The sequence below is a fragment of the Rhea americana genome, unplaced genomic scaffold (assembly GCF_003343005.1).
Source record: "Rhea americana isolate MKP2758 unplaced genomic scaffold, rheAme1 scaffold_70, whole genome shotgun sequence".
Classification (NCBI taxonomy): Eukaryota; Metazoa; Chordata; class Aves; order Rheiformes; family Rheidae; genus Rhea; species Rhea americana.
Window position 1 is genome coordinate 1,841,917 of NW_028186868.1, and position 14,900 is coordinate 1,856,816.

Consider the following 14,900-nt stretch of genomic DNA (forward strand, 5'->3'; position numbering starts at 1 on the left):
CTTCTGAGGTGTGAACGCCTTCCAACAATGACTCCCTTGTGCAAACATTTTTCAGGCAAGGGACATGCACAACCATCTGCTGAGCTTCCTTCTTAGGTCTACTGCACTTAGGCAACACAAAGAAATACTGAATTACTCTATTTGCCCTTGATCCCMTGTCAGCTTGTCCTTTATAGCTGACACTCTAAATGTCACTAAAAGTCCAAAATAAAGCCCTGCATGAGCTGACAATGAACCCACTTCTCTGCAAAACTCACAAAACTTGAGTGAGCAAAAAGATGGCACATGAGCATCAGTGCAGATAAATATAAGGTAAAGTACCTTCAGAAAAATAATCTAAACTATGCCTATGTGATGCTGAACTTGGAACTGGCAGTTCCAACGCAGGCAAGAGATCTAGGAGCCAGCAATGACAGCTTGCCAAGATCACTGGCTCAGCCTGCAGAAGCAGCCAAAATAGAGCCAAAAAAATGCTGCACACCATCAGCAGGGGTACTGAGAGCAAGCAAAAGGGTGTCGCTTTGCAGCTGTGTAAAGCCCTGGTGTGCCCTCATTTCAAGTTGTGTTTGCATTTCTAGTCTTCACATCTCAGGAAAGACCTAGTGGTGTTAGAGAAGGTACACAGAAGGGCAGCCAAACCAATCCAAGCAATAGGGCAGCTGCCTTGGGAGAAGGCATCCCTGCTTAGCCAAGCTGCGTCACAGTCCTGCGACTGCAAAGAGAGTTTGCAATAACCCTGATTAGGGCGTTTTTGTTTCATTCTGTTTTAAACATTGAAGAAAATGAGCATGTTCAGATCCTCAGGCTCAGGATCCTCATTTTGGAAGAGTGAAGGCTAAAGAAGGAAGGCTGGAAAATGACCAAGGTTTACAAATCACTAAGGCATCAAAGAAGGTGAACACAGAACTGCTTCTCACCAAATCCTGCAATACTACAGCTGAGTGGGACTCAAAGAAATAAGCAGGGGATTGGCTTAAAATAGATTTTAGAAAGTAGTTCTTTACACAGTAGGCAGTGGACTCCTGGAGTCTGATGCCAGATGAGGTCAGAGGCAGACAGTATCAGTGGGTTCAAAAAGCCATTAGAGTGACTCTCTGACAACAGGTCTATAATTATACTAAAAGAAACAGGCAGGGGTGTACCCCCAACATCCAACCCTATGCAGCAGTGGTGGATCCTGGTAGGATATAAGAGGCTGAGAGACATGGCCAGGCTTACAGCTTGTCCTAACCAGCATATCCCACTGATGCCACCAGAGATAAGAGTGCCTGGCTGGACAGACCACTGTGCTAAYGCAACAGGGCAATTCTTAAGCTTTCTTCGTCTACAGCATCCAGTCAGATTAAACATACCTTAGTCTTTTTATTCTGAACAACCACAAAAAACCTACTTGTGYTATCATGAGATCAGCATCCCTTTCTTTAGACTGGAGGATAAGCCTGTTTTTTTCTCAGGAAGCAGCTCGCAACTCCGTATTTGCGTAAGAAGCGGCATTCACGGTTAGATTTGGTAGAGAAGACCCCACATTTTTGACAAGGGAAGGGTTTCTGACTTGAAGCAGGAAAAAAAACCTCACATTTATCTGTCCTGCTAATGTGTGGTAAGAGACTTCGGAAGTTTGTTCCTTCCCTCCCTCACCTCCTCCCTCTCCTCCTGAGAAACCTGGTCATTAACCTCTAAGAACAACTTGTCACAGCCAAAGTTTTGTCCTTTTCTGTTACAATGGGAAAAGCCCCTCGTTTCCCTGGTCAAAGGTGACCAGCTATGCTGTTGCACATAGCTTGCAACAGGCTATTGCAAGCTCCTCAACAACCGCCTCTCCCCTGAGATGTCTATCACACGTGCGAGTTTGATGCAACTTTCACCAAAGCCAGCAGCCATCCTTTCACTGATTTCAGTAGAATCCAGTCCCACATGCTGAATAATCAATCACTTCCCCACAAGAGAAAGTTTTTCATGTCTGTAACTCAAATAATTAAAACAAGGGAAGAGACCAAGTACAAGAGGAGCTGAAAGAAAAGCCAGCCAGCRTCATGCAATGGATGAGGAAAGCAGGCTTGCCAGAAAGACGTCTTTGTGATGGAGGAAGCGGTTGTGACAATGGTCATACGTAGAAGATCAGCTCCTGCCAAACTTTCCCCCCTCACTCCCAAAATCCTTAAATACACACAACTCCCTCTGACCAAACAGCGGTCTCTCTTTGACATGACGCTGTGAACGCTTTTCTCACTTTAACCTTCCACAAGTTGGTTTAATTAACACCTGAGGCTACAGGAGGGATTCCCCACATCTCGCAAGTGCAAGAGACATCTCTGAGAAGCTGGGRCCTTCTCCTCATTTTCTTCCAGTGACAATACAACTTTTTAAAAAGCGTCTAGGCATCGCTCTGTGTAGGCTCACATRCCGGCTAAGTCAACCATAAATTTATGGTTATCGGTACCACTGCTTTCTACACTTCCATGTGGCTTCATTCACAATGCAAATACAAAACACAACTTTCAAGGTTGAGCAGAAATCCTTTCGCTCTGTGATAACTCARTTCTTTTCCACATTTCTCTTCAAGCATGCAGTGACAGGATTAGCTGGGATTAATTGCTTGAAACTCAACCTGCATCTCAACTCACAGATTTCTCATGTTTTCAGACTTTAAAACTTCCATATCAACAAAATACTTGTCATACAGACCAGTACTTCAAGCAGATAAGATATTCTTCTTTTTATATGTACATCCTGGTTGGAAGTATCAAATCCCAAACAGAAATCTTGTTTACTGTGCAAACTCCATTCCCCCTCCACCCTCACCCCTCTGTTACAGCACTATTCCCCAATGGAAAACAGACTGCTTTCCAAGCCTTAACTTTAAAGGCACTAAAAAACAAAACAAAACAAAACAAAAAACAAAAAAAACACAGTATTTCTAGCTCCTCATATTGTCTCTCCCAGTGGCAATTGCTCTTCTGATAGAACATACTTACTGGAAGATTACACTTAAACTAACCAATTAGGTTATGTGATTTACTTTTTATTTAACTTTTTCCGTATGAATGATACGAATGGTCATGGCTTGGATGAAAGCAAGTATGTGTTCTTATATTCAGAACTGATTGTACAATTTGGTTAGCAACACAGCATTTTAGGCTGGATACTTCATGGAATCCAAACCTTGAAGAGAGCTTTTTTAATATAAAAGGGTATCTAAACATTCATAGTGTACAAAAAGACCATCCCTTAATTAATATCCCTCCTGCCACTGCAGTCCTACTGGAAATGTTTTATTACCATGGCAAGGACAAATATTAAAAGCTAAAGATCTCTACAATTTTATTTTGACTTAAATGATATAAATAAGGAATATGAACTCCTCTAGCTGTTTTACTACTTTTTACTACWTGTGTCCTCCCATCAAAAGGGAACACACAGGCTTATGGGTTAGGCCGTACAGTATTTATTTATTTATTTGTATTTATTTATATATATTTTCTTGTCAATCTCACCTCTGTGCTAAGTATTTATTTTGCATGTTTGGCAAGCCAATATGCATCTGTTAAAGAAAAAAAAAAAAAACCCAAACCGCCAAAATTCTACTGTTAAATCTCCCTTCTATAAACAATAAATCTGGATCAAATGTGATCTGGCAGCATCTCTCTGAAAGTCTCCTCAAATGATTTTCTGTATACAGATTTAGGTTATCTACAAGTAACTTATGTTAGACACCACTAAGGTCAATACAGGCCACTATTTTCATTTTATGTTAATGCCAGTCTAATGCACATACTGTAAAAGGACCAAGACTAACTGCATCATCTGCAGGACACATCCTGTTTGTTGCTCTTTACTTTGGAATGGGGATGAAGAAAGTCAAGAGCAGGAGAAAAGAGCAAAAAAGAGCAAAGTGAGTTGAACACAAAAGAGCAGAATAAACAATAACAACATAAAGAGAAAGGTGTTAAAAGCAAGTGTTAGAGCATGTTCGAACAAAACAGGTACAAYGTATAAAAAACAGCTATGCCAAACTCCCAGTACCCCACTTGTAGCTTTGCATGTGTGTGTTTCCAAGACTTCCAACTATCCCGTTCACACTAGTATACCTATCTTTCCCCAARTCAGGGAACAGTCATCAAGTCCAAACAGTAAAATTCCTATTTTTCCTTTGCAAAATGATTAAATGGACAGAACTTTTTCCCAACTCCTTTGAAAAAAACAGAGTTTTCTAACAAGTCACTTCCCAGTCAATAAATGTGTGTGGAGGTGGGAATATGTTGCGCTATGACTCTTCTCCACTGTAGATCTCTCTAKCAGAAAACCAACTCACTCACCCCAGACACAAGCGCAACAGACTGCTGTATTTCACAGCTGCCAGATCCCTCCTATGTCACCTTAGAGCCATCACAACATCATAGGGCTCGCTCCATCTGAACGCATCCCAGCACTTGCCTTGGCACCACTCTCCTAGCCAAAACCTCCTCTGCCTTCCTATCTTACCCTTCCCAGTCCCCTCCAGTACGTCTCATCTACCCTGTTGCCACAGAGGAGCTGCTGCAAAGTACTAATTTAGCAGCAGAGTGCGAGCGTCACCTAAAAGGAGGTGCCCCAAGGACAGGCAAAGTTTACTGTGGGCTAGTTCTCYAGCACCAAGACTCCTTCAACACCACTCTGGTGACGATCAGAAAGAGCTCGGTATTAACCTTGCCAGAGCGTACCAACATGAATCTGAACCACTTATTGCAGTTGCTGTAGCATCACCAAAACCTGTATCTGCACAGAGGCTCCAACCCTGCCGCTGCTACAGTTGCTCACTTCCCCCCCGGGAATTGCAGTGCAGGCTTTCTGAAAAGAGGATGTCTCCTTCCAAGCCCAGTGGTGGTAGAAGAGACAAGTTCTACTGGTATAACTCATGACAGAGTGCATTTTTTTCCTGTCCTCATGAGGGGTTTACACCAGTGCTGCTACCTTGGAAGCCTGCCACYCACAAGCAGGTCAAACCCCTTAGTCTGGGCAAAGCCTCTCTCTATTGTTTTCTGCCTCATGAACAGACTGGTGCCTTCTTTGGTAACTACATGTATTTTTTGGAGGGTAGGGAGTCAGAAAACAATTGATCCGAATAAAGAGCTCTCCTTCACCATTGAAAGCTTACTGTATGCTTTACAAGATGAAATAATTTGGTCTGTGCAGGCTAGGAAACAATAGCCTCACTGTTGCACTGRTACCTTGCAAGTTATGTCCTCAAGTCACCCAAAGCAAACTGTGAGAGGGACTGCTCTACAGCTCAGATTCCCTTTAAATCTCTTAGCTAATGTCTTTTACCTCTCCAATTTTCCCTTTTCAGTAGAGGCATATGAATCAGTTGCTTCATAAAACCTRAATTCCTCCAAAAAAACAAAGTTATTTTCTCTCTTATGAGGCTGTACTCAATTCCCAGTAGTTTCTTACAAATATCCCTGACTTTTATTTTTTCTGTCAGGAAAAGATTTCTGGGATTTCTTAATAAAGAGATAAATAGAGAAGAACTGTGACTTAAAGAGGTTCAGTAAACGTAGAGCTTTGCCCTCTTTCTTTCCCAAATCACAATGAGAATCTGCTGATTTATTATAATGTGGGTAGAAAAAGGAGTGAACTTGAAATCAGCACTGCATTCAGTGCAGTATTTCCTTTATAGCAAAGAATGAAAAGTATTCCCAAACTTACAATAACCTTCCCATTCCTCCTTTTCGTTTACACAGGTTTGAGCTTAGTTACAGTGCTACAATATTAAAGATTCCATATACATCTTCATGTCTTAAGGCATAAGCCCACCTTTAGATGCCTAACATTAAGAAACATTTCCTAGAGGCAAGCTACTATGTAATATTCAGGACAATACTACTTGTACCCTCCTTCTTTGATCTGTCAAATAAAAGCTACCGACTGCAAGGAAAAAAAAAAAGTTAAACATTACACCACTTTCTTTTCCTTCCATGAACTATACTTATTTGCTCTCATTTTTATGGATCTTTTATATCATTACTGAAGTAGACAAACAGCTACTGGAAGCAGCCAAACAAACCACGTAAGATACAATGAAATGTTCAACACACATGTTCACCTTCAAGGTAAGACAAGAATAACAGAAAACCAGAAACCAAATTCTTTTCCCAGCTATGCTAAACAACTCCACTCCACTGAAGCCAAATGACTTTTAGTAAGTTTGCCCTAACGTAATTTGCTCCCTTGACACACAAAGGCGCAAATATTACTCCATCACTGAAAAACTGAACACCACGAACATCACCACAATACAACAGGAGCAGTTGATGATCTGCAAAATAGTGGAGAAAACTATTCAAGCATCAGAGAGAGTATAAGAAATGATCATTCCTCCACAGGGAGGTCCTTTCACAAGGAAAATCCTCAGAGGCTACAATCTACCTTACAGTCCAAACCTGTCTTACCTGTGTGAGTGAGCATGTGCCGCTGCAGGGAACTTGCCCATGGAAAGACTCGAGGACAGTAAGGACAGGGGATTTTTTGCAGGCAGTCTGAGTAAGCATTCCTCTTCCCTCTCAGCAGCTTATCTTCAGCAGTTTCCTTCTCATCCTCACTTGTTCCATTTCTGCCACTTTCTTCCTTGAAATTGTCAGTGGACTGCAGAAATGGGCTAAATTTATTAGTGTCTGTGGTAGCCAGCATCTTCTCTATGCTGGCAAATTCCCCACTTGACTCCAGATCCACACCACTGCTAAGTTTAGGCTTATTTTTTGTTCCTTTCTTCCTACCTCTTTTTTTAGCCAACCCAGCATCAGCAATGGGAGACTTTTCCGGATCACATGCCTGAGTCAGGTCACTGGGAAGGCTGGAGTCTTTCTGAACGGTAGTCGAGATTGTCACTTTTGCTTTGGCGTTCCCTGATTTATCACACCCAGTGGAGCTGCTCGCTGCCTTAGGACTGGTGTCTGCAGCCTCCGTTTTCAGCAAAGCGGGAGCAGAAGACACAGACGAAATGATCTGTGCAATAGAAGCCAGCGGTGGCAGCTCTTTAGTTACTGGAGGCTTTGGCAAGAGAGGTGGCGGTGGCTTAGGCCTCAAGGGTCTCAGCAAGGCAGAATTGCCAAGGAGAGCTGGGGAAATGATTGGGACAGTCAAATGCAATGAACCTTTCAGTGGCTGGGAATGTCTGACAGCCCTGTTTTTCTCTGGGTTCCCATTGGTTCCGAAGGCCAGTGGGCACTGCTGACAGTTATAGGCTTTATCACCACTCCCGGAAGAAGCCAGCTCTTGATTTCTGGCTTCACTTGGGACATCATCTTTATCTTTCTTCAGGGCTTTAGGGATGGACAGGTCAATGGGCTCCATAGAACAGTCATAGAGGGACATGGGAGAAGAGCCAAACAGGTTCTCCTGTTTCACCTGCACGGCACTCAGGTTTTTGTTCTTCTGAGAGAAATCTAAGGGCTCATCAAAATCCATTGGGAAGTTGCCCACAGGTTCAAGTTTGATGGGAACATGAGATGGTGTCCCAAGCAAGAAGCCATTTTGTGGCTCCAGGAAAGGCGTGATGGGCTTGCAGTCCATGTAAGTGCTGTCATCCAATAAAGGAGGGTCTGTCTGGCTCTCCTGAGCACTGCAGTCCACTGCCAAGATATAATTCTCAATCTCCCTTTCTTGCACATGCAAGTGTTGCTTGAGGATATGGTGAATGCAATTCCTCTTGGCTGAAAATGCAGTGCCACACTCCTTGCACTCAAATGGCTTCTTCTTTTGACAACCACTGTGTGTCCTCATGTGGATGCGGAGGGCCCGGTAATGCTTCAGGTCTTCACCACACAGCTTGCACACAGTATCTGGGGAGCAGAAGGCATCAACCATCTCTGCAGCATTGCTAGTGACATATTCAATGTTCTTCTCTATATCCTTCCTGGTCACTTTGAGGTGCTTCTTTCGCAGGTGCCTCTCGCAATTGGCTTTCACTGTGAATGGGTAGTGGCAGATTTTACATATGTAAGGCCTCTCCCCACTGTGCGTCCGCAGGTGCCGGATCAGTGCTGCCTTGTCAGCTGCAATGTAGTCACAGATGTTGCACTGGTATGGGGAAATACCCAAGTGAGAGCGGATGTGAGCYCTCAGGACACCAGAGAAGGCAAACACCTGGTCACAGAATCGGCACGGGTACAAGACTTTCCTCATAGTTGGGGCTTTCTTGTTTGCTGCCCCTGCAATGATGGCTTTGAGGTCCCCTTCTGTCACCTCCTGCTTGATCTTGGCTTCCACGCTCAGAGGTAGGAAAGCTTCAATGATGCTGTCCTGCTCCAGCTGTGTCTTCATCTCATGCTGAGTTAAAGGCTCTACTTTGGGTTGGAGGAGCAACTGTGAGGAAGGACTTGATTTGGCTCCTGGCTGAGGGAGGTGAGAGTTGGAGGAGGACTCCACCGAGTTCTTTATCAGCCTAAGAGGGGGTGGTGGGAGGCTTGGGCTGATGCAGCCAGGGGAGGCTTGCTGGGCACTGATGAGGGGAGGAGGCGTAGAGGTTGCGACGACTGTTCGTGGCGTTACTAAAGGCTTTGGCTTCAGCGGTGGCATATGCTTGAAAATGGACTGCACAGGAACAGAAGGTGCCTTAGAAAGTGGAGGAAGACTGATCTGAGGAGGAGCAGAAGAAGCCATCTTCAAGATCTGCTGAATGTCGGCCAGCTCAATAGCAGATTCATTGGAGATAGGTTTTACAACAATACTGCTGTCAGGCTGGATGATAAAACCCTTCTGGAACGGCTGCAGTGAGAGGAGCTTTATATTCTCTTTTGTAGGGGGAAGGACTGAAAACGACCCTCCCATAGAAGCAGCTTCCAGAGGAGAGAGGCTGAGCAGGCCGGCATTGCCAGGTTCCTGAGGTAGGTTACTCTTCAGTGCTCTGAGCCGCATTTCTTGGACCTCGTCTTGTGTATCGTCCTCCTGCTTGACAGGTTTGATGTCTTTGGTGTACTGTAGGCCCAAGGATGCCATGAAGGCTTTCTGGTCTGGGTTCTCACTGGATGGGGTTGCGGACTGTGGCTTGTGCTTGTCTTTTCCCTGATCCACTACGTGGGTTTCGGTGTGCAGTTTGAGTGCTGATAGCATGGGGAATGCCTTGTTACACATCTCACAAATAAATCGATGAAATTCGCTGATGCACCTTCGCAAATTTGTTTCGCACCAGACCTACAAGATACGCAAAAATAAGGTAGTCAGCCTTAATATTTGGACATCTCAAACTACCAAAGATGTCACATGCTGCTGCAGCTGAAGAAAACAGCTTCACTSTGTCCTTTATTGCCCAAGTTAAGGAGTTCAGAGAAATCACCAGCCATCTGGCTTGGAGGTGGGCATTTGTTCCATAACTTTCCGCTAGCTGAGTTGTGTATCTAAACTGATTCTCCAAAAGTTCCTTTCTGTAGGGACAAACACCTTCAGAGGGCTATGCAGAGTCCTATTCAAATACGTTTCTGCCCCGCACTGCCCTTTCAGAAATCTCTCTTTCCTCACTGACAGGACAGGAGCCTCAGCAGACTGTCCAACTAGCTTCAGTAAGTTGGACAATATGACTATCTTCTTTAGAAACTAGAAGGAAAGCAAACAGAAGCATCTGAGAAAGCAAAATGAATCAAAAATAACTCTCCCAAAAAACAAATCAAAAGCAAAGCCAAAACCATACAGGCTTCTGGTTAGTGAAGTCTACTTACACTTCTTCGCACAAAAAAACACTAATCTTCATAAATAGATTTTATACCTGTTCCTGAAAACAACCAATGCTGTAGGTACACGTTAGCCAGATAGCTTATATGCTGTAAAAGTTCTGCATCAAAGCAGAGCACAAGTGATAATTATTGAGGCCTTGTTAGGATCTCTATATGCCCTACACAGTTTGTTCAGACACTTTGCAGGTCTTGTCTCACAGTGCAAGYAGAATTATATTACAAAAAAGAAAAGCAACAACATTTAGCCTTTAATGGCTGCCATTAATTACAAATGAAACAAAACCAAGCTGTCAAAAAATGTCTTCTCTTTTCCTGAGTATATATGTTTTTCATCAGAATTCTGCAATAGTTACAAAATGACTTATATGCTCTCCTATATCAGTGAAAAGATTCAGGTGTATCACACTGCAGCCAGAAGAGCTAGAAATAATGCTTTAATTCAAGAATAAKAAGAAAAGAGCAATTTCTGAATAAGAATAGTCCCAATGGACTGCATTGGTTTTTGTGTTTGTTTTGAATAATCAGTAAGCCATTTCATCCAGATTCATAATAACTAAAGCAGGCAAGRTTCTACAAATCAAGGGAGGAACAATATCATCCAGTACAGAACTTTACAGTCCCCAAATATACTTACAGACTGCCTTTCCTGCCTTGCCCCAATCACTTCCCCACAAAGATGCAAAACCTTAAGACCTTGTGTGTATGTAGTGGAAAGGTGTTTGGGGCACAGATCTGTGAAGTGGTCATCTCTAAGGAAGTCACCATACAGTAAGTAAGGCGACTTCCCAAAGTTTGCTGATAAAATCTTTCATACCACAACTACATCCTGGCTACAATAAATTAAAATAAATAATGCCTTCCCTACTTTAGATGTACAATGCTTTGGGGAATTAGGGAATTAATGGGCAGGCTGGAATGGGCAAGGATCTAACGGACATCTTCCTTTAAAATATTTTTATAGACCTCTACAACAATAGCTATCCACTAGGATGCTGAAAAAAAAAAACTCTCAAACACTCAACAGATGAAAAAAGAAAAAAAGGAGGGAAATGTTTGAAGCTTAGGCAGACACTACCATAGTACTAACACTATGTGCTTTCTGCAGAATATTCTATACCTAGGCTCTGCCTCACCTAAGACAAATCTTCTGATGAATTCAGAAGACATGCACTGTTATCATCTGGTATCTTAAAATTGTTAAAAAGAAAGAGTACCTGAGAAATGCGGGGGAACTTCCTACAGGAGAAGTCCGTGAATCCCAAATCATGGAAGCCTGCCGGGATCGAAGGATTGTTCTGAATGAACGGCTTTCCCATGGGGTCTCTGGGAAGCTGCTTGTGGATAACTGCATTATGGCGCAGTAAGCCCCGATGAGTACGAAAGGTAATACAACAAATGTCACACCTGGAAAGGAAAGGAATAAAGTGACTTACTGACTGCTTCAAGTTTAAGAACATCTTTCTTGCATTAGGCCAGCCTCCTACCTCTCACCCCATGATACCAGGAACCTGCTAAATACAAAACAGAGCCACAGCGTGTCAAAAACCTGTTGCCACAGAAAGGCCGTTTTATTCACAGACACGACACTTTTTACCAGTTTCTAGCTATTAAGTTCATTGGAAGTTCAAAGAATACAGCACAGGAGAACTGAACATCACACAGGGGCAGACAGTGAAATAAGAGCTGAGACTGCAGCGTTTCGACAATCTTCCCACTTTTTGACGTAAAATACTTCATTGGCTTTGCATCTTTTCATTTTCCTGAACTTTTACTAAAAATTATTATTAAAATAAAGACATTAAAAAAACCCTCAGTGATAGGGAAAGGCTAAATCAGACCTAAATTGCAAGCAGCTTCAAAAGTGTAAACACTGCCTTTTTAAATCACTTTGCAAAACATGCTACTGCACACAACTCAAATAATACCTTGGTACGCATTTGCTTCAAATGCTTATACTGTATTTTCCCTTCCATAAACTTTCACTGATGTTTCTTAAAGCTGTTACGAGTAGCATACTTTCTTTAAAAGAAACAAAACGTGCTCTTTTCTCTTTTTTTCCCTCTTGAGAGGGAGGCAGGCCAGAGGACGAACACCTGAAACAAGTTCAACRTTTCTGATGCTTTTATAGTCCCTTCACAGCCAGCGCGTCCCAAAGACGAATGCAGCAGCAATGTCTTTTCATATCCACACCTTATGGCTATGATTTCTTGCGTTTCAAGTTGCTCCCAACAAGCGGCACACAATTTCACTCAAAACAGGTCCTTGTGGCCATGGCCCCGATTTGTAACCAAAGCACGGGTTTCACCGAAGCAGAGACCAGGGAGTGTTGACGCAGTTTGATTTTGTCAGTGAGGACTGYTCGCACCAGGAGTTTTTCACATGTCCGCGCTGCCTCCCGCCTTTCGCCCTCCCCACGCCGCCTTTGCCCTCCGCTTCAAGGAAAAGGACATGTGTCTACTCATTAACAAAACATCCTGCAATTAGAAACGTCTTCTGACAAAATCCTGAAACAACCCCCTCCCTGTCCTGTCCCTAACAAACTCCCATTGTTGTTCTTTTTATCACTACATAAACTTCCACAGGCCTTTTTTTTAATTCCCTGAAAATGAAGAGATAACCAAGGCGCTCACAAAGCCACTGCGCTCATAGTCCCCGAGTGGTGAAAGACACAAGTGTGAAGTATATGTAACACTGCCTTTGTTATCACGGTACACAGAAGGCTGGGACATARATATTATGCTCTGCAGCTTTAATCTGCTTTATCTCCCCTGTCAATTCGCTTGCATCCTACCTTTATAATTACTGCCAGCATACTGCCTGCGTTGCATTAAATACAGAACCAAAGCCATTTACAAAGCAAATGTTTGCTTAAAGAGATCTGCTAAATGTGACGGCAATCTTTGGTCACGGTAGGGGAATGCCAGGAGGCAGCGCTCGCTCGGTGTCAGGATCCGCGGCTCTCCCCCAGCCAGCTCGGCGGTACCCGGCCCGCGACGCAGCGCCGTCATCCTCAGCGCGCGGATCGACACCGCGCGCAAGGGACGCRGCAACCCTGCCGCCGAGCCCGGCCTCGCGCCGCCGCTCGTTACTTGCGTGGCGGTCGAGTCGAGAGGCGCCTCAGCCGCAGGTACGCTTGCTTCTGCAGGCAACGCGTGCGCTGCAGAGGCGGCGAAGGCCCGAAACACGTTTCGCCGYGCCATCAGCCGAACGCGGGCGAGCGCCGTGCCTGTAAGCCAACAAGGCAGCCGTGACGCACGCCGAGCACCCGCCCTGACCAGCACGGGGCTTTAAAAACAGTTTCTTAGAGAGACAGCGCASGGGCCGACGGCTCACGTTATCCCTGCTGCTTCCATATTCTTCGACAGCTAAAATTAACGCGCTGACTGCGCCGCGAAGGGACGCGGCCGCCCCCGGGCACCGGCCGCAGTCCCCACAGGATTCGGGCCGAGCGGGAGCCGGGGCTCCTCGGGCAAGCGGCCCCTCGCGCCCACGCCGCCCGTCTTCAGGGCCGGGGTGGGTCTGGAGCGCACCTCCATGGAGGGCTCCCGCCGAAGGCGGCGCTTGAGGGCCGCGCTTTCGGAGCGGAGACCCGCGGGGGAGTCCTTCACCACACCCCTGTGCCAAGGCGACACGGCGCCCGCGAGGCAGCAAAAATCTGCGAAAAAACACCTCTTGCATGGTGTTTTCCATGCACGGGGAATCCCTCCCCCCCAAAACCGAAAAAGGAATTCAAGGAATTCTTCTGGGAAAAGGAATACGTATTTTTCCATCTTTTATAATGCACAGGATTAAACATCCCTATCTTCTTCTCTTCCCTTTTTAGCCTTCTCTTCTTTTTTCCCTTGTTGGAAAGGTGAACGGAAGAAGCAAGAGCGCCTGCTCTTTCAAGATACAGGCATTTCAGGGAACATAAATTCGTTGCAGCGTAGGGGCTCACCGGCCGGGCGACGGGCGCAGAGCCGCGCGCCCACCGCCCCGCGCTGCAGGCGCTTCCACCCCGCCGTGGGAGCGCAGAGCTCGGCAGGGAGCCCTGCCCTCCACCTCCAGCACCGAGGGAGCCCGCGTTTCCTCCGAGTAACGTTTCACGAGCTCTGAATACTACTAGCAGCGCGGATACAGACAGGCGTGCGAACCGACACCAGGGAAAGCCTACGGGCACTGAACTTCAAAACCCAACTAGCTCCAGCAAGCAGCGAGTTATATTGACAAACGCTCGTATTAATTTCAGATGGAACAAACTGTCCAGACTAACAACTGGAAACTTAAAAATACACATATATTTTTTTAAGGAAGCCTAACAATCGTCCTGCTTTGCCACCAGTGTTATCTTCCATCCTTAAATAGTAACCGTATCGACAACTTTTTTTAAAAAAAAATCTAGAAACACAGTCGAGGACGCAAAAGAGACAGGAATCCTAAGTGATGCGACCATGTTTTTCATCTTCCTTAAGTCCTTTTCAAAAAGCTGTTATATAAACATGGAAATTCTGAAAATCCCAGTGTATCAAATAAAGCAACTGGAACATATGGTAATACTTTGCTCATGATGAACTTAAAAAACAAAAAGCCCCTCTCCTTACAATTTCACAAGTCTGCCCGTGCATAGTGCCAAGTCAAACACGGATGGTACGACTCAGAAAACAGAGACGGGAACAGGTTCTGAGGGGGTTGGCAGGAGAGGCAGAGCAATGCCTCACCACCTGAGCAGAAATAAAAGCCCTGTACTTGCAAGGTAACTTTCCAGATGTACTAACAAAAAAAAAAAAAAAAAAAAAAAAAAAAAAAAAGAACAGCTGCTGTATTATCACGCGATAGCTAGTGTTGCCCAGAATTTCCCATTTTCCTATAAATGTGATCACAGAGCAGAGAGAAGAGAGCTGTTCGGTTCCAAACACAGAGATTCAATTATATGCAAAAAGGAAAAACTGCAGTTAACAGCTCAGGCTGTTTTTAAAATGAGCTTCACTCTCAAATGATTTTTCCCTTGTACATTCATACCTATACAAGGTAAACGTGGTACTAGGATTCTGGCTCCCACGCAGAGGGGTAGAAAACAAGTGGGTGAGAAAACAAAACTGATAAAACACAAAAGCAGATCCGTAATATAACTGTGCAATGACAGTGCAATGACCAGGCTGACCTTGGTGCTTAGTCCACATATTACACCAGATGAGTCTGTTTAATTATTACTATACT

General features: G+C 44.6%; 1 protein-coding gene across 1 annotated transcript in view; it reads right to left on the minus strand.

Moving 5' to 3' along the window:
• The window catches only part of RREB1 (ras responsive element binding protein 1), a 125,602-nt gene that overhangs the window by 15,796 nt on the left and 94,906 nt on the right, over window positions 1-14,900 (minus strand). The window contains exons 8-9 of the mRNA XM_085321678.1: window positions 10,919-11,108; window positions 6,429-9,168 (exon numbers count right to left, since the gene is read on the minus strand). Coding sequence (XP_085177804.1) covers window positions 6,429-9,168; window positions 10,919-11,108 — 2,930 coding nt within the window. The remainder of the gene's footprint in view (window positions 1-6,428; window positions 9,169-10,918; window positions 11,109-14,900) is intronic.